A 27,235-nucleotide genomic window follows, 5' to 3' on the forward strand; every position below is an offset into this window, starting at 1 on the left:
CTGTATATAAAATAGATAATCAACAGGGACCTACTGTATAGCACAGGGAACTCTACTCAATACTCTGTAATAACCTATATGGGAAAAGAATCTGGAAAAGAAGAGATAAATGTATATGTATAACTAAATCACTTTGCTGTAAACCTGAAACTAACACAGTATTGTAAATCAACTATACTCCAGTATTAAAAATTTTTTTTTAAAAGTCACTTTTTAATTTTCAGGTACTGCCTGAAAATGACTGGCCCCTTCCTGCAGGCTGGACACAGACATAGTGAGGATGAGCCACGTAAGGACAACACTTCGAGAAAGGCCAAGCCACAAAACAGAAGAAGCCCAAGTCCTCTGACGACATACAGAACAGAGTCTCGTACCAGGCCCAGCTGCCTGCTGACTTCTACACGGCGAAAGAGAGAAAAATAAATGTCAGCCTTATTTTGGGGTCTCTTTCTTACAGCTCTGTGATGAACTGAATTGTGTTTTCCCAAAATTCATATGTTGAAGCCCTGACCCCAAATATGACTGAACTTGGGGATATGGATTATAAGGGTTAAATGAGGTCATAAAGGAGGGGCCCTATCCAACAGGACTGGTATCCTTATAAGAAGAGGAAGACACACCACTCTCTCTCTCTCTCTCAATGCTCACACCAAGGAAAGGACACGGTGAGAAGATAGCTGTCTACAAGCCAGGAAGAGAGGCCTCACCAGATATCAACCCTGGTGGCACCTTGATCTTGGACTTTTGGCCTCCGGAACTATGAGAGAATACATTTCTGTTGCTTACAATACCCACTCTGCGGTGTTTTGTTATGGCAGCCCCAGTGGACTGACACAGACTCTTAGCCTGTACCCTAATACAGCTGACCCTTGAACAACACGGGGGTTAATCCACCTATTACCCATTGTGTTCTCTGTATCCACAGTTCTTCCATATCTGTAGATTCAACTAATGACAGGCCATGTAGTGCTGTAGCATTTACTATTGAAAAATATCCACGCCTAAGTGAACCTGTGCAGTTCAAGTTTGTGTTGTTCAAGCATCAACTGTACACTGCTGCATCCCTAGTGCCTAGAACAATGACTGGAAATTAGTAGGTGTGCAATAAATATTATTTGGATAAAGAGTGACTAGAACACAAAGACAATATTTAATCTGTACAGTGCTATAAAGATATAAAGAATGAACAGAATCTAACAGATTGTATCTGTGCATTCACCCATCCAAACATTCATCTTTCTATCACCCTGGTCGTATTTTCAGGCAAATGAAACCTCATCTTTGAATTCTGATCAGTGCCTTCTCTCCCCCTGTCCACGCTGAATCTACCCACTGTCAGCTCCTGTTAATTTTACCACCTCTATCACTCTATAATTTTCTACCATTACAATGGTCACATCTCCAGCCCAGATCCTATTATCTCTTGCTTACTTTATGATAATTGCTTCCAAACCATTCCCTCTTGTCAGTGTAGTTGAACCTGTTGCGGAGACTTCTAGTTGCTTCTCGTAAGTTTCTTTTGTCTTCCGGGAACAGATCCCTCATTTTATTTAGTTTGGCAATATACTCTGTGAAATAACCCTAATTCTCCACTGCTTCTGCAGCCTAGGTGTAAGACAGGACTCATTTCTGGCTGAGGAGATATAAGTGGAATTTGTTGGGTGAGGTTTCTGGAAAACCTCTTTCAAAGAGTAGAAAGCTGGGACCAGGCTACTTTTAACCCTTTCCCCCACTCCTTTATTTTTGTTGTCTAGAATTTGGGAGTGATTGCTGGAGCTCTAGCAGCCATATGGAAATATGGAAGACTGAGGAGAGAAGGAGGTAAAGAAACTATGTCCCTGAGGAGTTTGTGGAGCTGCCATACCAGCCCTGGGTCGCCTATCTCCAGGCTTCTTGAATATAGCAGTGAAATACACTTTTTAATGTGTAAGTCATTGCAGTCAGGTCTCTGTAACTATCAGCTGAACACAATTCCTAACTGATACAGAACCCATGGCTTTCATGCTGTCAGCTTAAATGTGCTGATGCATATTTTGAGTGCAGCTATAGAAAACACAATCCCGCAAGGTAGATAGGAGGCATGTCAGTAGCCTCATTTTACAGATCTTTATCCTCCTAGGGTTCAGGATCCTACAGTTACTAGATGTCAGAGAAAGGACTAGAACCCAAGTCTCAGATGAAGCTGAGGGGTGACAAGGAACTATGGAACTATGGTGTGAGCTATGGGATTTGGAGATTTTATACTTGCACACATGCATGTGCATGCAACCACATACACACACACGGAATCTCCCGTGGGTATGTGTTGCTTTTGCCTGTCTCCATACCATCTACCCTTTTCTGGTAACACAACCCTTCTCTTCTGGGACAGCTGGTCTTTCAGCTGAAGTTGCTGATCATGTGCCTCTAGGTGGGCACATAATCCCAGCCGTCGTGACAATGTGATTGGTACAGAAGTGGTCATGCAACACAATCAGAGCCAAAGTTCTTTCTGAGACTGTCACTTATTCACTGTATGTGAACTTGGGCCCATGTGTATCTTGAAGGCTCTGTCTCCTTATACAAAAAATGACGGTAAGTCTATTACCTGCTCCACTTGCTGGTTCTAAGAATGAGCTAAAACAATTTAATAAAGGGCCCCGGCATATGGTGGATATTCACTTACTATTAGCTGTTCATTAGATTTCTTTGGAAAGCTCTCAATTCCCAGGACACCATCAGTCTCTAGAATAGAAACTACTGTTACATAATATTAACAATTAAGCCCCCAAACCCCACTTAAATCTCCTCTTCTGTTTGCTCACTTGTTCCCCATCACACAAACGAGAGGTTTCTGTCTCCCAGTTTCAGAATAACCATTTCAACTGATTTAAGTGATGAAAAGACAAACCTTGGGGACAGTCCGCATCCTTTATCTGTCTCCAGAATGGCAAACACAATCAATGGGATTAAGAAAGTCTGCATTTCTTCTCAATCTGGCAATCTTAAAAACTAGAGATATGTTCATTCCAATTTGAATCAAGAGTCCAGAAACCATGTGAAACACAAATGTTTGGATGTGGTCATGGTATTTATTCATAGTATATTTTCACAATGTATTAATAATGGAGAATAACACTTATTCATATACTGATATAACTTCCTGGAGCACTCTGGAGTTTGTTTGGCTTTGGGGAATACTGCCAGGTTTCTCCTAATCTCTTTGGTTTTTGAAAATGGGAGGGCTTCTCAAATCGAGTGTCTGACATGGGCCATGACCTTTCTTCAATCAGGTTGGAAGGGCAGAAAGACCACAGCTTTGGCACTTCCATTTTGGAAAGGAGAAAAAAACAGGCCTTCCAAAGATGAATGGAATCCAAAGATGAATGGGAGATGAGAAAGACTCCGGCATCTTGTACTCCACAGTTCATTTCTTCTCATACATGCCACCAATTACTGCAGCAGCCATGGACACTGGCAGGGTTTCAGGCTCATGGCTCAAAGGCGTCAAGTCACCAGCTAATGTTTCCATACAAAGGTCAATCCTGATGACTAAGAATCCGGTTCTGAGTTTCTCCAGGTGTGCTGTGGTGTCGAAGGTCACCCCCACCCCGTGCATCCTCTGCCACAATTGTTAACATAGACACCATTTCAGAATATCTTGGCAAAACGCTGAGTGGCTCTCATTTGCTCAATGTCACTCTGTGATGAAGCTGCTTGGGGGACCCTCCATTTAACCACAGAGAGACCAAGGCACCATGGACTGAAGTAAAGTATTGATAAGAATAACAACAACAAGAACAAAGTCCAACTCTCTTCCCAAAAAGGCATGTCCAAAAACAAGGGTAAACAGTTGGTCTTATTTTTTCCAAGTGATTCTGTCCACTGGAAGTTGTCCTTTAGCTTCTCCCTTTTATTAAAAGCGTTTACATTTCTGAGTCTGATGATCACTTAAATACATAACAACATTAGCACCAAGGCAGCGACTTTTTTCCCAGAGATCACATGAAACTGAATAGATATTTAACATAATTAATAGCTGGTACAATCTGTGACATCACTGAATTACTGATTGGCTAATGATACGTTCCTAGAAATGCCAAAAATATCCTCATACGATTCTTGTAGCACCTTGATGGCGGCTAGGTTGTTTTTTTAAAAAATTACGGTTTTAAAAAAGTAACAATAAAACATTTACAGATAGAAAGTAAACAATAGTGTACCGTGATAATGAAGGATCACTTTTGTCAAAGTACTACATATAATGTAGAGTACGTAAAATGCAGTGGTCTGACTGCAGGGGACAAAATAACATGAAAGGCAGTCATAAAAGAATCATTTTACGTACAAAAATATTACATCACAATAAATAATTTCAAACATAAATATTAAACTTTACATCATAAGGATATTCCACATTTATATACACACACATATATACACGTGTATATATGTGTGTATATATGTATATATATATGCATATGTACACACACACAGGCATACAAGTCCTCACACACATACACGCTCACACACACACACCCAAATTTTAAGGTGGAGGTATTTCATCACTATCCTTCATCCATCCCATAACGGTTTCCTCTTCAGAGCACCTGAAAACAAATGAACCAACCAGGAAATGTAAATCTTCTGTCTCAAATGACATAAGTCAAGAGAAGGTAAACCATAAATTTTTACATATAGAACTTGAAAATAACACTATTTTCTCTGGATTTTAAAAATAACACTTGCTACAAGAAACATGGAAATTCCAGGGGTGTATAAAGAATAAAATAAAAACCATTAGCCTGTGATTCCCCCAACCTGAGATAATGTTCTTCAAACACTGCTGTATTTCCTTCTAGCCTTTTTTATACATACACATAAATGTTATGTATCTGTGCTCACTCAAATGTTACCGTACATAAAATACATATAAAATTACTTTATTGGATATAAAATATATAAAATACATATCAAATGGGAATCTCTAATGGATACCTGCTGACTCTGCCTGCCTCTCTCCCCTCTTTTCTGATAAACTCCTTCTGGTTCTTTGGCAACCATCCCTCTTCCAAATGAAGCTGTCAGTCAGTCACCCGACTCTAGGTGGGTATATGATCCCAGTCTCCTGGACATTGTGATTGGTTTGGAAATGGCCATGTGACAAATCAGAGCCAGAGTTCTTGTGCAGAATAGATGCCGGAGATGAGCATTTACTTGGAGCCATGAGCTGTAAAGATGATGTAAGCCTAGAACTGCCAGGGACCATGGTGTGGAGGAGATGATCTGCCTGAGAATGAAGCCACTTAAGAAGCAAGCATTGTTGATGGATGGAGAAAGAAAGAGTCCTGATGACTCTGAGCCTCTAGATCCAGCCATGCCTGAAGTTAGACCACTGCTTGGACATCTCAGTTACTTAAGACAGTAAGTTTCTTTTTCTTTTTCTTTCTCTCTTTTTTGTTCCCCCCCATGGCCTCCTGAAGTGGAAATAATCCTAATTTGAGATCATAAGGTTGAATATGGATTTTTAATTAAACATTGACACCGATACATAAATGTCAACTAGGTATTCCTTTGCCAGGATCTTGAAGAGCCTAACAGGGTAATGGGCTGCTGGAAGCTTGAGGGAAGTTGTAGGAGGGTCGCCTGAGTTGGCTGAGCCCTCGTACGTGAAAGGCACTGGGATGAGAAAAAGTGATCAGTTCAGTCCTCTGCCCAGCAGAGGGACCACTTGCTGGCATACTGTAGTTACACCAGGAATTGTCAAACTTTAACAGGCACGACTCTCCTGCAGATTTGTTAAAATGCAGATTCTGACTCTGTAGGTCTAGAATGAGGCCTGAGATTTTGCATTCCTAGTAAGTTCCCACGCGATGTGGATCACGCTGGTCCGTGGATCACACTGTGAGTTACAAGTGTGCGGAAGAGTACATTAACTGAGAGGCTCTGGGGTAGGACACTCCTGGGTTATTGCCAAGGGAATCCATCTGACCTTAAGCCAGCTACTTAATTGCTGTGGATCTCAGCTTCCATCTGTAAAATGAGGATAACGGCCCCAGACTGTGGCTTTGTTGTGAGGATTCACTGAAATAATGCCTGCCCGGCGCTCGGCATGGTGCCTGACACACAGTCAGGGCTTAATGAACGTCATTTATATTACACTTGTAACACTCCTTGGCAGTATTTCTCAAAGGGTGATCTGTGAGTCACCTGCATCAGAATTCCCTGCATTAAAAATACAGGTTCTTGGACCCACCAGAGACTTAACGAAGCAGGACTTCTAGAGATGGAGCCCAGGGAGCAGCACCTTTAATAAGCACTACAGAGGAATCTGGTACAGGACGTCTAGGGACGGCATGTCCAAGAATGGAGAACAGATGGCCTCAGGCACATGACAATAGATGAGCAAGAGAGACAAAGGTCAAATAGCACTGAGTCAGCTTCACCTGCCTGGGGGCCAATGACCCGCCCACATCTGCTAATCATTAGGCTACAGAAAGAATGAGACAGAGTCAGAGACAGACAGACACTTACCTTAACTATAAAACTCGAACCTCCAGGCCAGTGCCAGAGGATGGAGCACATTTTCCACAGTAACCACCGCATTTCCCTATGACTCGGGTACCATCCTGCAAAGAGATGCATCATCTTAGCCCACCTGCTTGGCTCATATGTTTCCAGGGCTTGCACTGGCTTTTAGGGAAATCATTTCTGTACACACAGTAGGTAGCACTTCTGAACAGAAGCGGGGCCCAACATCCTCACCATGGTCTAAAGTAGGGGCTGATGAAGGATGGCCTGTGGGCCCCTGTTTTTGTATGGCCCACATCTTAGCAGATTACACTTCAGTTTTTCTGCCCTAGTGTTTTCTCATTCTCAAAGAGGATGAGAAAACACTAGGGCAGAAAAACTGAAGTGTAATTTACCTGTACTTCTTCTACACAGACCATTCATGGAGACTAATTCCTTAGTCCCTTCACACTCAGCATGGTCTTCTCAAATAAACAACAACTGAAAAGTCTCAGTAAAATCTATCTACTGATCAAGAACCAAAGGAAACCACTCAAAAGAACTGCTTTGCTTTTTTCGTAAAATAAATTTATTTTTATTTATTTATTTTTGGCTGTGTTGGGTCTTTGTTGCTGCGCGTGGGCTTTCTCTAGTTGCGGCGAGCTGGGGCTACTCTTCGCTGCGGCGCATGGGCTTCTCACTGCAGTGGCTTCTCTTGTTGTGGAGCACGGGCTCTAGGCCCATGGGCTTTAGTAGTTGTGGCACACGGCCTCAGTAGTTGTGGCTCATGGGCTCTAGAGCGCAGGCTCAGTAGTTGTGGCGCACAGGCTTAGTTGCTCAGTGGCATGTGGGATCTTCCCAGACCAGGGCTTGAACCCACGTCCCTGGGCAGGCGGATTCTTAACCACTGTGCCACCAGGGAAGTTCTTTGCTTTTTAACTGATTTTTTTTTTTTAATAAATTTATTTATTTATTTACATTTATTTTTGGCTGTGTTGGGTGTTCGTTTCTGTGTGAGGGCTTTCTCCAGTTGCGGCGAGTGGGGGCCACTCTTCATCGCGGTGCGTGGGCCTCTCACCGTCGCGGCCTCTCCCGTTGCAGAGCACAGGCTCCAGACGCGCAGGCTCAGTAGTTGTGGCGCACGGGCTTAGTCGCTCCGCAGAATGTGGGATCTTCCCAGACCAGGGCTCGAACCCGTGTCCCCTACATTGGCAGGCAGATTCTTAACCACTGCGCCACCAGGGAAGCCCTTAACTGATTATTGATGTAGCTCCCAACGTTAAGAACAGCATTTATATTTTATGGTTAAGAAGCAAACCGAGAATACTATTTCTTGATATGTGGAAATGATATAACATTCAAATTTCAGGGTCCATAAATAAAGTTTTATTGGAACACAGCCACGTCCATTCATTTCCCTCATGTCTGTGGCTGCTTTCACGTTACAACAGCAGGGGTGAGTGGTCAAGATGGCCCTTGCAGCCTCACACTGCTACTCTGCACACACGTCACAGTGACACAGTGTAACGTGATAGTGTTTTGAGTGCCATGAGTGTTGCTATATCATAACATTTTCTTTCGTTTCTTTTATTACCAGTATATGTCAAAACAAGAAAAGAAGACAAAAGTAGACTTTACTATTACACTTTATTTTTTTAAGATTTTTTTTTTTTTAATGTGGACCATTTTTTAAAGTCTTTATTGAATTTGTTACAACATTGTTTCTGTTTTATGTTTTGGTTTTTTTGGCCATGAGGCATGTGGGTTCTTACCTCCCCAACCAGGGATCGAACCCATACCGCCTGCGTTGGAAGGTGAAGTCTTAACCACCGGACTGCCAGGGAAGTCCTGACTATTGCATTTTTTTTTTTTTTTTTAAAGGTTTTCTTTTTCTCTCTTTTTTTTTTTTTAAATTTATTTACTTATTTATTTATCGCTGTGTTGGGTCTTCGTTTCTGTGCGAGGGCTTTCTCTAGTTGTGGCAAGCGGGGGCCACTCTTCATCGCGGTGCGCGGGCCTCTCACTATCGCGGCCTCTCTTGTTGCGGAGCACAGGCTCCAGACGCGCAGGCTCAGTAGTTGTGGCTCACGGGCCCATTTGCTCCGCGTCATGTGGGATCTTCCCAGACCAGGGCTCGAACCCGTGTCCCCTGCATTGGCAGGCAGACTCTCAACCACTGCGCCACCAGGGAAGCCCCTGACTATTGCACTTTTAAGGTACAGTAGCATGTGGCTTATTCTGTTGTCACATTTAGATGGCAAAGTATTGTGTTCATCATGCAACGACATGGCAGCTGTGCTAAAAGAATACGATATACCAACATCACCACATTCGGCATGTGTCACAATATTCCCAACTCACAGGAGAGCAACGGTCAAGAATTTAGAAAACTTAGAACAGAATATCTCACCACAGTGTAATTCTTCACAAAAATAAAAAATCAAAATGAGCAAGAATAAAAGATGAAAATGTGTAAGTTTCCAAATGGCTCATTTGTTAGCAAAACAAATGTTTTCTTTGAGTTAGTGATATCTTGTTTAATTGTAATTGCTGAAGAAATGTGTCCAGAGAAAATCAACTTGTTGAAGACTGTTATCCTTTTGGTAAGACCAGTTGCTCAACAATTTAATGACATTTGGGAGCCGCATCAATAATCAATTAAAAGACAAAGCAAATAATTGGAGTGGTTTCCTTTGACTTTTGGTGAGTAGACAGATTTTACTGATACTCTTCAGTTGTTTATTTGAGGAGACCATGCTGAGTTTGAAGTGATCAAAGAATTAAGTCTCCATGAATGGTCTATGCGGAAGTATTTCAAAGAGGTTGAGAAAACACTAGCGCAGAAAAACTGAAGTGTAATCTGCTAAGATGCGTTCACAACTAATAATGGTAAGAAATATGTGCGGAGCGGGAAAAGCTTTAGTTGGACCGATTTACAAAGCTTGTGAAAATGAAAGATGTTTAAAGCCTGTGATTATTCATTGTGGAAAATACATGAACCTACCTGGTGTTACATAACTGGTGGTGTTAATAATGAACTTCTTTTTCTATCATAAACTTAACCTTCATCAGTTTTGGAAATTTGGGGTCAGGACCAGAAGCTGAATACCCTGACTTATCCTCACACACAGCAGATTGACAACTCAGCAGTGGTAAAGTTTTATTGTGAATTTTGAGCTCAGGGCTGGGATTAAAAATTTTCTGAACAAGAAGAACTGTTCTCAATCACTGTCATTGGACACTTAATGGCTTTGGACATTATCTTTTGCTACTGACTTGATAATGTTTCTTAATGAGTGGGAGCTAAAATTACAAGGCAAAAACTGCACTTATAGGCAAAAGTTATACTGTGGTAAAGTCATTTCAATAACTAACATTGTTTGAATCATAAATCATGTTAAGGCAGGTTGTACACTTCCCACTCCGTCAAATGTTAAAACAAGAAGCTTTATCGCTATTCCACGTACATTTATAGTGGATATATTTTCTGAGCGTGAAATACAGTTCCAGCAGTACTTTTTGGACTTGGACATAAGCGCAAAGGAAATTTTCATATTTCAAAATCCATCTAATGAGGTAATTGAGGAGCTTCCATCTCACCTTCAATTACAAGTGATTCATCTGTAATGTAATGACACGCTGAAAGGCAAATATCAAGTGAAAAATCTAATAGAATTCTACCAACGTCTGCCAAGGCATGAATATGGTCAATTAAAATGATATGGTTGTGGACAATATTAGTATTTGGCAATACCTATCCCTGCAAAATGACATTTATAAAGATGAAGTACAGAAAATCTCATTTCAGATCAGCATTAACAAATAAACATTTAGAATCAATTTTGATAGCAGAGAACACTGATTAAGCAAAATGTTGTCCTCTCTCAATATTTCATTCTTTTCCTTGGTAGATGTGGAAAACAAAAATTTATACTCAATTATTATTACACTTTGAATTTAATCACTAAAATTTTTATGTGAATTTGTTTTTGCTCTTGTCATATAAATATGTATATAGTATCAATGATTTTTACCTCTTGGCTGGCAAAGTCTAAAATATTTACTAGCTGGTCCTTTACAGAAAAAGTTTGCTGAACCCTGGTCTCCAGCCTTGTACGGACTGATCCTGCCTGCCTGTCTGGATTTGTCTTATCCCATCTTTTCTCTCTACTCCCCCTCCTCCGCATTTCTTTGGGTTGTTCTTCTAACATGCCTCTTATAACACAGGGCCTTTGCACATGCTACTCCTCTCACTGGAACTCTCTTCCCTCTCCCTCTCTGTGTGCACTGGACCACCCAACTTTTGCCCAGTAAATTCTTCAGAACCCAGCCCAGAGGCCACTTCCCCTGAGAAACCTTTCTGACGCAGTTACCTGCTGCACAGCACCCTATAACATGGGGTAGTTCTCTCTTTATTAATGTCTTCCCCCTAGAATGTAAGCCCCATGATGGCAAGGCCAGTGCCTTGTTAAAATCCAAGGGTTTCCAGAAGCTAGCTGTGTGTGGCTCACGGCAGTCTTAATACACATCTGGCGAATGAGTGAAAGAAAAAGGCTGAACAAGTACACTCTTCTTGGTGAACTGCAATTCAGATGGCCCTGCTAATCAGTCACCCCAATGCTTCCCCATGCTATGAAAAGCTCCTTGTTTAACTGTGGCACCATATCCCAGTTTGTAAATTACCATGTCATATGAGCCACCCCCTACCCCTGACTGCTGAACAAGGTTTGGCATCTAAGGTGTTTTACGTTTTCCTCTACTGGGACTAACGCTGGTGTGAACCATACTTGTGCATGCATTTCAGGATATCTTTGGGCTGTATTTGATTCATATGGCCAAACTATGAAAGTCTCTTGAAAACAATGGATACTCTCACTTAAAAAAAAGAAAAAGAAAAAGAAAAAGGAAAAACTTTCCAAATTTGCAAAAAAAGAAAAAAAAAAAATAGTTCTACTCTTTTAAAAATTTGCATATTTTTGATTATGAGTGAGGTTAAGTTGGGAGATGGATTTCGATCACCCTACTTGGTCTTGGTTTTAGGGACCCCTGTTAGTTTTGGAGCTAGTCTGACACTACCAACTAGATTTGATGCCAGACCAACTGGTTTTCTAGCCAGGAACTTTTTCTCTAAGCTGAAGTATAGGTTTGGTGGCCCTAAGGATGCTGACATAGTAGGAATGTCTTTTGTCTCATCAAAGCTTACTTTTTACCCAAACTCTTCCTGCCCTGGCAGCAGAGATCAGATTGCCTCAGGATTGTATCATGTCTTTAATAACCTCTTTAAACCTCAGTTTCCTGGTGCATCTGTAAAATGGGGATGAGTCTCCCCTTATAGGTTTGCTGCAAATGAAAGTAAGCATACAAAGTGCTCAGCATAGCAGTTGGCCTAATGTAGTACTCTATAAGTATTAGCGATCATTGTCATAAAGGTGTTTCTTATGTGTGGATTTCCATCATAGCCTGTTCTCATGGAGATGAGGAACAGTCTGAGTAATTATAAAATCGCTGATACTAGCTCTGCAATTTTCATGTTATTGCATTAACTAGGACTCAATTTGATTTAGGTAAAGGCTGAACTAAAACTTATTTCTATTACAGAATAAAAAAAATATGCTGAGAAAATGAATAGCATAAACATGATTGTCATGGAAACAGTGCCTACTTCAGAGAAAAAAGGTATGTTTTCCAGCACTTTTGAAGCACCCGCTCGCATACAATGAAACACTAATTGGAAATCATTTTTATTTCTTCATTAAAGCAAGCCCTCTAAAAATCTCTTTCCAATAAATACTTTGTTAGTAGAGTTTGAGCTATTACATATAATTAAAATGAACGACCTCTGTTCCATTAAGAACAGTTTATAGGGCTTCCCCGGTGGCACAGTGGCTAAGAATCTGCCTGCCAATGCAGGGGACACGGGTTCGAGCCCTGGCCCGGGAAGATCCCACATGCCGCGGAGCAACTAAGCCCATGCACCATAACTACTGAGCCTGCGCTCTAGAGTCCGCGAGCCACAACTACTGAAGCCTGCACGCCTAGAGTCCGTGCTCCACAACAAGACAAGCCACCGCAATGAGAAGCCCACGCACCGCAACGAAGAGTAGCCCCTGCTCACCGCCACTAGAGAAAAGCCCTCACGCAGCAACAAAGACCCAACACAGCCAAAAATAAATAAATAAAATAAATAAATTTATTAAAAAAAAAGAATAGTTTATAGTTCATACTTTTCACTCATTACTCTGCTTTTTGCAGTCAATATGACCAAGGTAGGTTGACTCATGTAATTTAGCAAAGCCAACACATCTTTGATTGAAATGTGCTTATTTGCATTTCTTTGCAGTATGCTGGGGATGAAACTGCCCATAAAACACAGTATTTGGTTGTTTTTTTTTCCGACTATAGTCCTAATCACACTTATATATACGAATATATGTATAAACATCTAACTTCTATGGGTTCGTACAGAATAAAATGTACACATATATAAAAGGTAGTTTCACTCTACTTGTCTGTAATATGATTTTCATACTTGGTGGATAATTGGATTTTCACAGATGAATTGTGGGTTAGGAGGCGGCTTATGGTAGATACGTGAGGACTGATTCTATGCTTGCTATGTGCGTGCACACACACAGGTATTTATCACGTGACTTTAACTCCACTGGTTGTAAATGAACTAAAAGATTAAAAGATAGGAACTGAGTCCATCTCCCCCATGGTAATGCAACTTTCATTAATTTTTAATTTCAAAGCAATTCTTCCATTTACAGCTCTTCCCCTAGAATAAGGAATGACCGTTGGGCCCCAAGGCCAGGTACCTCAGAAACACAGGTCCCCAGCTCCCTGTGGACCCTGCCCATCCCCCAGGTACACGAAGCAGCACAGAGGCCTGAGGGCACCTCTCCCATCCTGCCCTTCACTGTGCCTGGCTCTGAAGGCCATTCCGGAACCTCCTCCTGGACAGAAGGCCAGACAACAGCTCTGAGAAGGGGCATCTTTCTGGGGGTGGGGGGATCGTCCCGATGGGGGCTGAGGACCCTTTCACATCCTGAGCACATTCATGAGTTGAGGTTGCACAGAGTATCACCGGCGAAGGAGCTCAGAATGCCAACCTTTTCTCTCCAGTCTCACAACCGGGCCAAGCCCCCCTTTCTGTCTGGCTGCCCCTCACACACAATCAGAGTAGAAACTTGGTATCCCTAAGCCAAGCCGGTACAGCTGAAGCATCTGTCTAGCGGTCCATCCCTGGGTCCAGGGGGCGTCCCACATGCCTTACTCCCAGGTGGGGTGGGGCCCACATGGACAAAATCCATGCGGTGCAGTGGGGGCCAGCCAGGTCCAGGCTTAGCCTCTGCTCAGGCTGCAGTCCCCTGTCCTTCCATTGCTAGCAAGCCTGCTTCCTTCGTCACCTTGACCAATTCTGCAACCTTACGGCAAGCCTCAGGCCTATGAAAATGTTGTAACATTAACAGCTAATACTTACTGTGCCCCTGCTGCCTGCCCAGTGACACGCAAACAGCTTTATCTCCCTATTTCATTTATGCTCCGCAAGAACCCAACTGGGTAAGGACCACCAGGATCCCCATTTTATGCGGGAAGAAACTGAGACCCCTGAGAAGTTAAATAACTTGCCCAAGATGGCAAGGCTAGTAACAGCACGTCCAGCGATCTGACTTAAGGGTCTGGGGGCTTAACCTCTATACTCTGCAGCCTCTGTAGGCTTTGATTTCAGTACCCTCCCAAGAATCTGATGAGAAAGCTGGAGGAATGGGATTGAATGCATATAAATTGCCCAATACATAGGAGCTATTTCAATAACAAAAATCATTCTTATGAGTTAAAAAAAAAAGAATTCCTCCCACTACACACAGGCAGCCAAGAATGAACCTTGACACTGAGACTCGTTTTTACCAGGTCTGTTCCTGCTGGTGAGACCATGTTCCTGCCCTCCATGTGGTTCTAGTAATTCAGTTTTACCCTGAATGACTAGAGTTTTCCTTTAGTTTCGCTTGGGGAAAACATTTTATCGCCAAGCGGGTTTGGAAAATGGAGGGTTTCATTGTGTTTTTCTCTCTGTAGCTCCCAGCAGAAAAGTGAAGGAAAGTGAGAGTGATGATGTGAGGGATGAATCAAAGCAGGGCTCTTTGGAGAAGAGATTAGGACTGGCCAGGATCTGCCTGCCGTAGAGGAGACCAGCCTCGGTCCCTCAGAAGCAAGACAGTGCTAAGTCATGGTGGGAACAGGACATTACACAGTTTTCCAAAGTGTGTTCCATGGACCACTGGTAACTCAGGGAAATTAAAAGGTATAAGTTTGAAAAGAAGGGTCTGTGGTTGGTTTAACTTAGGTCAGTGATTCCTAAAATGTGATCCCAGACCAGGGCATCAGCATCACCTGGGAAACTGTTGGAAGTGTACATTTCAGGCCTCTCCCCAGGCTGGCTGTGGTTTAGCAAGTCCTGGCCCAAGTTTGAGAACGAATGACTTAGGGAAATGCTGGCTTGAATAAAACCACACAGGTTTCCCTCCTGTACACTTTATTCCAACCTACAATACACACATGCTTACTGCGACTCTTCAAGAAGGAAATAAAATACACAATTTTTCCAAGTGTCTTTGCCTGCAGGAGCCTATTTTCATGGAGTATCCCTAGCGGATGTTGCTCTGTGGACCGCGTAGCAGGTCAGGCACACAAAGCATCATGTCTAGGGGTTGCTAGGAGCTAGAGATTGCTCAGTTCTGGCTCCTGGGGATTCATAAGGAGTGCTCGACAGACCCTTGATATTAATTTTGAGCTCAGGCTCTCTGAGTTGTCATGGAACACCAAGATTTAAAAAAAAAAAAAAAAAAAGTGCTGACAGGCAATTGTGAAACCAATTCCCTTCAGCACAGGCGTAATCCCCAAAAGCTGGGGAAACAGCCAGCCCATCTTGGCAGGGCAGTAATCCTTGCCTCCACAAGGTGGCGCTCCCGGCTATAATTATATTGTTAGGTTCTGGAGAAAAACTGCAGTAATGACATTAACAAACAGAACTGAAACTTAGATTACAGTTTACACAGATGGCTTTCTATATAATCATGTTTTAAGTCTGACCACGTTTTGGTCAATTAATTTTTTTTGTTTGTTTCTCTCAGTCACTGAAACATAATATATAGTAGGAGCAGGGAAGAACATAATTTCAGGACACAGTGTAAAGCACACATTCTAAAGCACGTGTGTTGTCTCTCAGCTCTCTTTATCCCTTTCAGTACAAGAAAAAAATTTTAATGATTAATTTATAAGCAATCGATATGGTCATTTAGTTAATCAGATTTGAAGGAGCTGATTGGCTTAGATAGAGAAAAGAGGAAGTGAGAAAGATTTTTTTGTTTGTTTGTTTTCCCCCCAAAACACAAATTTAACTCTGGAAGCTAAAAAAAAGGGATCAGGAACCTCTGAGATTTTCCCCGGACGTCATAATTGATGTTCCTTCCCTTCCTTGGTGGAAGCAGCTTGATTGAGCTGTTTCCTTATGTTCCGATTTTGATAGGGTTTAGCAAATAAAAATACCAGACACCCAGTCAGATATGAATTTCAGATAAACAACAGATACTGTTTTTTTAGAATAAGTATGTCCCATGCAATGTTTCAGACATGATTACAGTAAAAAAAAAAAGAAAAAAATCTTGCTTGTTTATGTGAAATTCAGATTTAACGGGGCATCCTATACTTTGTCTGGCAACCTCACCTTGGAATAACACCACACTTTCCAGTCCTCTTCTTTTTCCTCCCTTACTCACTATCCTGAGACCGGGAGGCAGAGGTCACAGCTAAGGCAGGACTGGGGCCACAGGCCACACCCCATAAGTTTCACATTTGCCTGCGGGTCAGGCTCCTGCCCCACATCATGGCAACTTCTAGGCTGGAAAGGGCAGTGCTTTCTGCCCCCGCTTATGCATTAGAGTCACCTGGGGAATTTCAAATTCCCCAGAGATTCCCCTTCAGTGAATCTGGGTAGGGCCCGGGCACATGCATTTTAAACCTTCCCAAGTGACTCTAACATACACCCACGCTGAGAAACGGTACGCACATCAGAGCGTCGCAAGCTGTACTGTGCTCAGGAACCATCTGGGACCTTGTTCAGCTGCAGGTCCTGCTCAGAAGCTCTGGGGCCCCAGGAACTGCGTTGTCAACAAGCTCCCAGGCAATGCGGGTGCTCTGGGGGGCATCGATCCCACCTTCAGCAGCAAGATTTTAGAGCCTGAAAAGCTGACTTGGAGAGCCTGTGTTTCTCTTAATTCTCCAGAAACCCTCCTCATGAATTACCCCTTCTTCCAGCCCCGTTTGTATTTGAATTTTTCTGAAACAGACTGACATCACTTTCCCTAAGCTCACATAGGTGAATTCCATGTTGGCTAATTAATTGCAAGGTGTCTGAGCCACACACTCCATTAGAGGCTGCTGGCTACTTTCAGCTTCCTGGTTAGGCATCCTCCTAATTGCTCCAAATGGTTCACAGGTTCACATCTCCAGGAAGAATTCACCAGAAGGGAAGCAAGACTCTCTGCTCCACGCACCTGTACACGCTTCAACCTTTGATTTATGTCCTAAATTTTCTTGCTGACACTTTGTAAAATGGTTTGAAGAAGTGGGAAAGCACACTCCTTACTTTTAGCACCACCGCCTCAGAGGGAGGGAGGAAGGAAGAGAAAACAAAACCCATCCCCCAACCCATCGGTAACCTTACCGGCGACTTCTTAATGTCAGAGACGGCATAATTCCCTTGGGAGATCCATCTGGCTGATTCAGTCAGAGACAGGCCCGTTCCGTAAAGGTTGATGCTAAAACGACCCTGGAATAAATGGCCAACGAAAAAGATTTTTAGTCCACGTGACGTCCCGAGCAAAGGCCACACAATAAAAGGGAACTTGGAGAAAGATATTAATTAATTATGATAGCTACTAATGATTGAGGGTTCTTTTGGGGGGGGGGAGAGGGGAGTTGTGAACCCGGCACTTTACGTGCATCATCTCATCCATCCTCGCAAGAGCTCTCAGAAGGGGATTTTCTTTACAGAGGGGGACAGCGAGGCCCGGCGCAGGTGATTAACTTCTCCAGGAGACACTGAGAACCCAACTCCCATTTTCCTGACTTCAAAGTCCTCGCTCTCAACTACCGCTATTCTGCGTCCCTAACTCAGCAATCCTGATGTTGCTCACAATTATCAGATTCCTTCAGGAACAAAATGCCACAGTGTAATTTTTCTAACAAGATCTCGCTGCCAAAGCTTCCTCGGGCTTCAGCTCCCCGCGGCGCTGAGCACGCCCCGTCCTAAGCACAGCGGGGCGGGACTTCAAAGCAGAGGCGCGTTCTCTGGAGCTGCCAGCAGAGGGCGCGCGCGGCCCGCTCTGGACCGCAGAGGACCCGCCACCGCTACCAGGCCCAGGGAACCTAGACCTCCCAGCCCCGCTCTGGGATTCCTTTCCAAACGTGGCCTCGGGTGTTTCCATTTTTATTTCCAAGGAGACGCCGCAGCAGAGAATCTCTCTTGCTTTCTCCATTTGTCTCTGTGTCTTTCTCTCTTGCAAAAATGACTCCACAAAGGCATCTAAAATAGATTCTTGAGGTTTCCTACTCCACCATGAACAGTTTCGGAGTTAAAAATGTTCTTCCTCCGCAGACTTGGGTGAAGGCTTCCTCTCTGAGCCTTACCATCCGGTTCTTTGTCAAAACGGTCTTTAATAAATCAAGGAGAGCAGCAAGGCGGAGACTCACATCCAATCAGACCTAAGGGTAAATTCAGCTTTTTCACCTGAACAGATTATTACCCTGTAAGAACCTCAGTTTGTCCATCTGTAAAATGGAAGGTAATACGAGCACCTCCCTCAGAGTAGTGTAGTGAGGGACTAAATGAAATTAGCCGTGGAGTGAACGCCTGGTACTTAGTAGATACTCAAAAACATTGATACCAGTCCTGCATTTTCTAATTGTTTTGTGTTAGTTTTTTCTCTCTAATATAACAGTAAGCTTATTGAGGGGATGGACTTGGTATTGCTTTATTTATATCAGTTATGGTTTGTAACATGTGACTAGGCACTTGATATTTAGAGTCTTAACTAAATATTACACCCTAGCTCTTCCACGAAGACTTCCAGGATTAGGTGCAACTTGGAGGTTTCCTCTCCATGTCGGTTCCATAAATACTTGCTAAACAGAGTTTATGAACTCTTTAGGAGCCTTAAATTCCACATCTGTACCCTGGGGACAAACAGGATTCCTATTCACAGAGGTGATGGGAGGATTTAGTTTGGTCTAAATCAGTGGATCTTATCAGAGGACAACTTTGCTCCCAGGAGAAATCTGGCAGTCTCTGGAGACATTTTTGGTTGTCACGTCACAGCTAGTGGGGGTGTGTGTGTGTGCCACTAGCAGCTGGTGCAGACAGGCCCAGAGATATTGCTAAATATCCTACAATGCACAGCATGATCTCCCACAACAGAGAATTATCCAGCCCCAAACATCAATCATGCTGTGGTCTGGGGGATGAAATTATCCTAGAATCCTGATTCTTCTACCTTTAGTGTGACCTCAGGCAAGTGGCTTACCTCTCCTAAGCCCATCTGTAAAATGGGTTAATAAGACATAATCTGTGAATAAGAGTAGAAGGTATAACATACCTAGCTTATTACCTGGCAGAGAGTAGGTGATATTTTTAAAATATTTTTGAAACTTGTTTTATGACAGTACTACACAGATGTTAGTGGTTGTTATGTTGAGTGGCTTCAGTACGCAGGTATCCATGACCGTGGCTACACCGCAGTCTCAGCCTCCTTGCCCAGCCTCCTCAAACACGGGCTTCTACATGCTTTGTTAGCCCACCTGGCCATGTTCTTATCTTACTATCATTCCTGCCCTGAGGAGGGCGTCCACACCAATCACAAATGCCCAGACCTCATTGTTGCCAAGGATGCCCTCGTCTCTCCTTCCCTATCCTGTTTCCCACAAAGACTGCCTGTTCTGCCTGCATCGAAGAAGGTAGACTTGATCTGCTTTGACGTCAAAGTCCTTAGAAGGTCCAGGCTTCTAGCCTGAGGATGCCCCGGGCTGATCTGGGTGTCCAGTGACTGAGCACGTAGCCGAGCAGACTACTTGCTAGCTAGATCTGCTCTTTCAGAGCGAGTGATAAGCAAGAGTTTTTGTCCTTATTCTCTTCCTGGCCTTTTCAGGTTCAGGGATTTGCATTTTCAGCCAGCGTCCTAGTTGATAATTAGCACTCTAAAAGTTGAGTGTCACCAGAGGAGTCAAGACCTACCGTCCTTTCTAGCTCCAGTCTGGGATATCTCTACCCCTAAAGGCCTTATCCTCAGGGTCTAAAGGGCATGAGAGTTTTAGCTACTATCTCTGTTGCTGATTTAAAAGAGTAAAGGTAATTAAGACATGCATACACTAGATGATCCAGAAAAGTTAGCGAAAGGTGTATAATACCTCTGACAAACGGAGGTTTTGTTCTCTGTTGGACAAGGGTGAATGCTGCAAAAGTCTTGTCTGGAAACAGGATCAGCCAGGCGTGTCTACCATCATGGATTTGAACTCAGACACACTTGGGATCAAATCCGGCCTCTACTGAGCACTAGTGTGGGTTTGGGTAAGTTACCCGATCTCTCTACACCTCAGTTTCCTCATCTGTCAAAAGGGGGCAATCTCATAGGATGCTGTGGATGATTAAATGCTACGCTGATTTACCAATGCTGAGCACAGTGTCTCAAGCATAGTAAACACTCAATAAACGCTATTAACACCAGTAGCAGTAATGATAATGCTGCATCCACCGTGATCAGGATAACAAAATACATTCTGGCTGCATCTTGAGTTGACAGCTCGTGGGGACCTCCCCCAAGCAACAGCAGTGGAGGCGGAGGAAGAAGAAAGCAGATTGTCAAACAGAGCATCCCTCTGCTTTCATTTCTCTGCAGTCATAGACCAAAGGACAAGCAGGGCTCCAAAATAGCTTGCATAGTCATGCTTTCTACAGACTTTTCCCTGGAAAAGTGATTTGAAAAACTCCCGTCTTTCATCAATATAGCTGGTGCTCAATATACTTCTGAGGAAGTGAATTCTAGAAGTATCCGATATGGTTTGAAGAATGGGCTGGAAAAAATACAACTTAACCTTTCACTGGCTTTGGTTTTCTCTTAGCAACTGCTTTAGTGCCAGGATTTAGCAAATCAATCGGTTCATTTGTCTCTGAATTATTAAAATAACTGAAGGCAAATTACTTCTCATTTACTTAAGTTTCCCCAAAGATGCACATATCGAAACAAGAAAATCCTGAGGCATTTGAAAAAGGCAGGACTGGCCAATCTATAAGCTGTTAAATGCAACCCATACGAATGGGGTGTTTGAAGTCATCCAGTGCTCTAAAGAAACTGCACTTCAAAAGTTTTCAATTCCTGGGTAATGGAGAAAAGGCCCCTTTTAACATTCTGTCCTTTGTTTATTTTCTTTCTCCCCTGAGTGCTTCCTTTTCACTTCTCTAAAATGTTTAGCAATACTTTCTAAAGCTTGGGGCTGAGAAAACACGTTGTTAAAAGAAAATTCAGATGTGTTTGTCTTAGGATGGTCTCTGTGGCTGTGTGTAAACGCACCCTGGGGAGACAGTGCCTGGGATTCTGAGCATCACCCAGTCCCAATTCCTAGAATCCATGAAGGCCCACCGCGATGTGGAAAACTCTTGTCACAGAGTCTGACAACAGCTTTCTAAAGACCTCATGTAAATCAACGGAAAGACTGGGGCCACGTTCTCCTGTCCAAAATCACCTAATTCATTATGTCTGTCCTACCTTCTCCTTGCAGAAGCTTCTGGCAAAGACTGATGCCTGCTTTGCAAAATGAGCCCAGGAGGATTATCACAGCCTGTTCCGAAAGGCAAGTCAAAACCTGCCACACCTCTAAAGAGGCAAAAACGTGTGCAACTGTAGAACGGGTAAGACTGCCGTGCAGCTGCTCTGGGGGAAAGCGAATTCAGGAGATAACTCTGCACTTCTTGGTCTGAACATGGCACATTTACACATCTGAAACAGGAGTGACAGTTTTTCTGTCTCATGCAATATTCAGAATCTTTAATGGCTGACAGTCGGGGTGTTGGAACCCACTTGCACTGGCTTTTGAGAGACAACTGAGTGCATCTCTCCCCAAACCCTCCGTTTCGTGACACGATATTGATGACTTGTAACCAGTCAGGGAGAAAATTTACACCACAGAAATGGGCAAATGCTGCAAAGCATTGCTTTTTCCCCCCCTCTTCCCTTGGAGAGCCAGTTATTAAACATTTACCCACATGTCACTGCATAATATTCATTGTTTTAACATCGTCCTGTGTTTAACCAAACCCTTGCCATGTGATATCTAATCGGTTTCTAAATGTTTACCATGATCACAGATGCATTTTGCTGAATGCGGAAGTTTGGCCCCTGGCTGTGATCATTTCCTTAGGAAACACTCCTAGGAGCGGAGTGACTGGGTTAGGGGCTGTGAGCATCTGTGAGGCCCGTGATCCAGGTGGCCAAAGTGCCTTCCAGAGTCGCTGTTCTAATTACATCTGCAGAACCAGATGCAGTCACGGGGGTGGGGGGATGTAAATCCATGCGTGAGGGGTGGAGAGCTCCCGACTCGTACCTGTGGGCACTTGGCGGCGCTGTAGCAGTCCCCGGCGGTGGCAAAAGGGACGGGATGTCCTTCGCGTGTCCTGGCAAACTGTAAGTCAGTGGCTGTGGGGTTTTGGAGACAGGGTTATAGGGAGCGGAGAGGTGAGAGTATGAGAAAGAGAAAGAGAAGGGACAGGATATTAACAAGGAGACAGAAGGGAAGAAGAGTTAGAGAAATCATAAGAGGAAATGGGAGAGGAAAAAAGAAAACAATCCAAAGTATGATTAGTGAGCAAACAGATCCAGATGTACACTTGCTTTCCCCTCACTATATTTGTGGGTCCGAAAGCTTCCTTCTCTGCGTTTTACCAGCACTTTCTGTCTCCTCACAGTATGGAAGCCAAAAAAAGGGGGCTTAAGATGACTTTGGAATTGATTCCTATATAAATAAATATGTGAATCACCTCGCTTAAATGTAGTGTAATTGGATGATTGTGAATCTCCAGTAGAAGCAGCCTCCAAGACTGCAGGACGGGGCGGGGAATAAGCCAGCAAAGCATTTCCAGCTACTTAGCAGTTATTCCCCGAGGCTCATCTGTCCTCCCGTGGCCCAGGCACTATTATCGCCAAAATGGAGAGCAATTAGAACCCACATCTTGAAAGTATTAATGGCAGTTTCTTAAGTTTGGGGCTAACTTTTTTAAAAAGTTTTTTTAAAAAGCCAATAAAAACAGTGCTTGCGTTTTTAACCCTCTTGCAGCTCCTGAGAACAGCTCTGACAATGGGGAAGGCGGATCAGGAGGTGGCAGATTGAGAATCCTACAAAATCTGGTGGGAACTAGAGACCAGAGGCAGCTTTTTAAACCTTTCTGCTTTGTCTTTCAGGAATAGCAAGAGAAGGCCTTAATCTTTCTGCAGGTTCGTGGGAGGGAAATCTGAGTCCCCCAACCTCCAAGGGCAGGAGCCCTGCCCGCTTCAGCACGCAGAAGCCCTGGGTCTTAGCCGGGGTGTTATCTAAGTGGGAAACTGCAGATTCTGCCCTTAGCCCTCATCAGTCTGGCTGAAGGCAATTAAAAATATCTTGGTACAAATCAGATTTAATCTACCTGCAGAGGAAAGCAAGGCAAGGTTATGTGAACATGTTAATGAAGAAAAATTAATTATTCATTATTTCTGTTTTTCCTCTATTCGGGCGAACGTGTTTGGATATTTTAGCTGTCTCTAACCACTCCTATGATTTAATGTCCTTAACAAAAATGCAGTGTTGGCTGGAGCATGAAATCAGTCCACGCTAAGGCTAGTTTAAAAAAAGGTAATTCTGTCCTCCATTCTTCTTCTGTAAATCGACAATCAGAGAAAATTAGTTTGACGCCCGTGTGCGTGTGTGTGTGCGTGTGCGTATGTACACTGCTGGTGGAAGCCCAGGGTGGGTTGAATGTTGCTACATGAATATCATAGCTTTGGAGTTTGCATCTGCTACCTTAAAACTTCTTCTCCCTTCGAAAGCTCTGCTACCAGGACTTCCCTGGTGGTCTAGTGGTAAAGAATCTGCCTTACAATGCAGAGGACGCGGGTTCGATCCCTGGTCAGGGAACTAAGATCCCACATGCCGCGGGGCAACTAAGCCCGCACACCCCAACTACTGAGCTCACACGCCTCAACTAGAGCCCACGTGCTGCAAACTACAGAGCCCACATGCCCTGGAGCCTGTACGCCACAACTAGAGAAGAGAAAAACTGCACGCCACAACTAGAGAGAGGCCCGTGCGCCACAATGAAGAGCATGCGTGCCGCTACTAAGACCAGACACAGCCAAAAAAAATAAAATAAAAATAAAAATAAATAAATAATAAGTAAATCTTAAAAAAAACATTCTGCTACCATGCTTGCTTTGCCCACCTGGCTCACTCCCATTTGGCCTTAAGGTTTCAATTTCAATGTCATATTTTGGGGGATGCTGCCCTGACTCCCCTACTGCAATGGTGTCCTTTAATGTGCCTCCATCTCCTCCATTCATTCATTTGTCACAAAGCTGATGGAGCACCGCCCCTGTGCTCAGCACTTCCCAGGCACTGCGGGGACAGCAGTGATCAAAAGGTGCAAAACCCCACCCTCTGGCAGCTTCGACTGGGATTGTCATCACTGGACCCTAAGTTCCTCTTCACATCCTCTGGGCCTTGGCCCAGCCCCTGTGCAGGATGTTTTTGCTGTCTGAATGGAGAGACCCATGGACACATCCCCCAGGACGTCCCATGGAACTTACTGATGATCTGCATGGTGGTCAGGTCTATTCTGATCTTCTGGAAGCTGGAAAACCCAGCCGCTGTGTAGTCTTTCCGACACTGACAGTCATCACGTCGGCTCCCATTGTAGGGACATTCGGTTGGGTTGTGCAACCTACATTACAAGAGGGAACATCCCGGTAAGGATGGGGAGGTGTTTCCAGGGATCTCTAGGCATCCGGGCTCTTCTGAGCCTGAGCTCTCCTACCTGTGCCCGTAAACCTCAGAAAAATTCTCAGAGTCTCCGTGGACCAGTGTCATGTACTCCTTGGGGTGGCCAGAGTGCATCCCTGCACAGAAGACCTGAAAGACAGACCAGAAATAACCTGCAAGGGGTGGCTCAGAAATGGGACCACGAGGGCCAGGGCCGCTGGCTCTGAAACCAGGCTAGAAATAACGACTGAGCTCCGACGCGTACCTTCAGGAGCTTTCCCGTGACGATCAGGAAATATTCCCCATCTTCACCGGCACCTTTCAGCCTTTTTACTTCCTTGCAGTTCTGGGGCAACTCGCCTGGAAAACACAAACCGCGAAAACGGGCTGTGATTCTCCAGGATGTGCAGTGGCGGCCGACGGAAGGAGTTACATTATGCACGCTCATGTTTGTCTGCAAGGGGGCCAATTTCTTAAAAATAAATTCTATATTTCTGAAAAAGGCAGGCAAGCACATCAACCATGAAACCTGTTCTTCAAGCTCCAGAAGGATGGCTTCAGTTGGCCAACTTACAGTTATAGATATTGTGGCAGGTTTTTCTTTCTTCCGGCTTCAACTCATCAGGGCATAAGTGGCTGGGCTGGTCCTCGTTGGTGAGACACTGCACAGATCTGTGCATCACTCCGACGCCACAGGACACGGAGCACTATAAGGCAGAGCAGGGTCAGAGTTGTGGCTGCGGAACCTGGAGATATGGGCTTCTTGTGGTGTGGAACTCAGAGCCTGGAGGCTTGCACAGGAACCCCGTGTTGCTGAAAACAAATAGCTGACACATGTAGGGCACTTCCTATGGGCCAGTCTCTGTGCTAAGATTTTTTTTTTTTTAATAAATTTATTTATTTTACTTATTTATTTTTGGCTGTGTTTGGTCTCTGTTGCTGTGCAGGGGCTTTCCCTAGTTGCGGCGAGCGGGGGCTACTCTTCGTTGCGGTGTGCGGGCTTCTCATTGCGGTGGCTTCTCTTGTTGTGGAGCACGGGTTCTAGGCGCACGGACTTCAGTAGGTGTGGCTCGTGAGCTCAGTAGTTGTGGCTCACGGGCTCAGTAGTTGTGGCTCACAGGCTCTAGAGCGCAGGCTCAGTAGTTGTGGCGCACGGGCTTAGTTGCTCCGCAGCATGTGGGATCTCCCCGGACCAGGGCTCGAACCCGTGTCCCCTGCACTGGCAGGCGTATTCCTAACCACTGAGCCACCAGGGAAGCCCTGTGCTAAGTCTTATATATACATTTCTGTACATACGTACATCCATACCTACATATGTAGTCATACATATGAAATATATATATATATTATATAATTTCCTCATCTAAGCCTCACAATAACCCTATGAGATAGTACTAGCATTATTCTATTTTTACAGAGGGGAGATTGAGGCTCAAATGTTAGGAAATTTGTTCAAGGTCATGGTGGAGCTGGAGTTTAAACCTTAACCACTTTCAACTGGTCCCACACTTTTGCCCGATCATCACTTTGCATCAGTGAAAGCCTCGTAGTCAGGAGCCAGGGGGCTGGGGCAATTTTCAAGGGCAGTCCCAATATCAGATATTCTTACTCGTTGTAACCCCAATGCAACCAAGAATGCCCGATGTAGGACTAGCACTTACAGAATTCTTAGCCACAGAACCCACAACAACGAAGACGTCTGTAACCCTTTTCCAGTGACAAGAGTTCTGGGTGCTGTTTAATTTTAAACTGTGGTAAAATATATGGAACTTAAAAAGTTGCCATTATAGTCCACGTGCTTTTTTATGCATGAACGCATTTCAACTTCACAACCACCCCATTCTGCAGGGGAGGAAACAGACATGAACGCTTGGCACCTTATCCCAGGTCGTTCAATTGGGAACGGCAGAACCAGGAATCAGACGGAGGCTGTCTGGCCTCCCCGCCCCTGTCCCCCCCCTCTAAGCACCAGGCCAAACGGCCTAACAAGCAGAGAAGCCCCCCTCTCCCCTTCAGTCCATTTCAAGATGCTAACTCCTGTTTCTCACCCGGGGCTCTCCTGGAAGGACAGCTCAGGCAGGACATGTTTAAGTCGGGGTTTGAGATCCGAAAGCTTTCCGATTTCATCACTCAGTCGTCTACTTACGCTCCCCCAGTTGCCAACTCTCCAGGTGGCCGAGACAGGGCACTCCCGCAGGTAGCAGGGCTGGACGCTGGGTGGCTGTGCGCCCGGGCAGTTGATGGTGGTTTGATAGCTGTACTCATAATTCTCCTTCCCGGTGTAAATCTCGCTACAGGAGACAAGCCTTTGTTTGTAGCCCTTTCCACAGGTCACTGAGCACTGGGAAGAGAGGGGGCCGAGAGCAGAGGTTGGAGCGGGGCCTGGGGGCAGCCACAATAGGCCCCTGACCTCCACGGCGAACACTGACCTCGGGACAATGCGGCAGAGAGCTCTCACTTTATTAGCTTCTCACGGACCGCAAGGAGCAGCCCCCAGCACGCGGGGACGTGCAGCCCTACGGGAGCCTTCTGGGATCGAGGGCTGCCACTATACCTTCTGGCCCCCGCTGCGGGCGGGGGGGTGCCTCAAGCCCCCGCTCTGGATTTCACGGGGAGAAGGGGCTGGGGGAGGTGCTCCAGCTGTCACCGGGTCCACTTACAGCGTCCAGAGCCCTACGTACTGGCAGCC

At 44.4% G+C, this 27,235-nt stretch overlaps 1 protein-coding gene across 4 annotated transcripts in view; it reads right to left on the reverse strand.

The window, feature by feature from the left end:
- ADAMTS9 (ADAM metallopeptidase with thrombospondin type 1 motif 9) overlaps nt 1-27,235 on the reverse strand; it is a 221,351-nt gene that overhangs the window by 48,859 nt on the left and 145,257 nt on the right. For 3 of the 4 annotated variants that reach the window (XM_061197112.1, XM_061197110.1, XM_061197113.1), the window contains 9 exons: nt 26,693-26,887; nt 25,121-25,253; nt 24,812-24,906; nt 24,602-24,696; nt 24,375-24,508; nt 22,144-22,235; nt 17,216-17,320; nt 6,514-6,608; nt 3,068-4,589 (listed from right to left, as the gene is read on the reverse strand). In XM_061197112.1, coding sequence (XP_061053095.1) covers nt 6,519-6,608; nt 17,216-17,320; nt 22,144-22,235; nt 24,375-24,508; nt 24,602-24,696; nt 24,812-24,906; nt 25,121-25,253; nt 26,693-26,887 — 939 coding nt within the window. In that variant the 3' untranslated portion in view covers nt 3,068-4,589; nt 6,514-6,518. Of the gene's footprint in view, nt 1-3,067; nt 4,590-6,513; nt 6,609-17,215; nt 17,321-22,143; nt 22,236-24,374; nt 24,509-24,601; nt 24,697-24,811; nt 24,907-25,120; nt 25,254-26,692; nt 26,888-27,235 lie in introns of those variants that run through there. The other variant, XM_061197111.1, reaches the window with a different exon arrangement.

This window comes from Eubalaena glacialis, chromosome 7 (genome assembly GCF_028564815.1).
Source record: "Eubalaena glacialis isolate mEubGla1 chromosome 7, mEubGla1.1.hap2.+ XY, whole genome shotgun sequence".
NCBI classification, from domain to species: Eukaryota; Metazoa; Chordata; class Mammalia; order Artiodactyla; family Balaenidae; genus Eubalaena; species Eubalaena glacialis.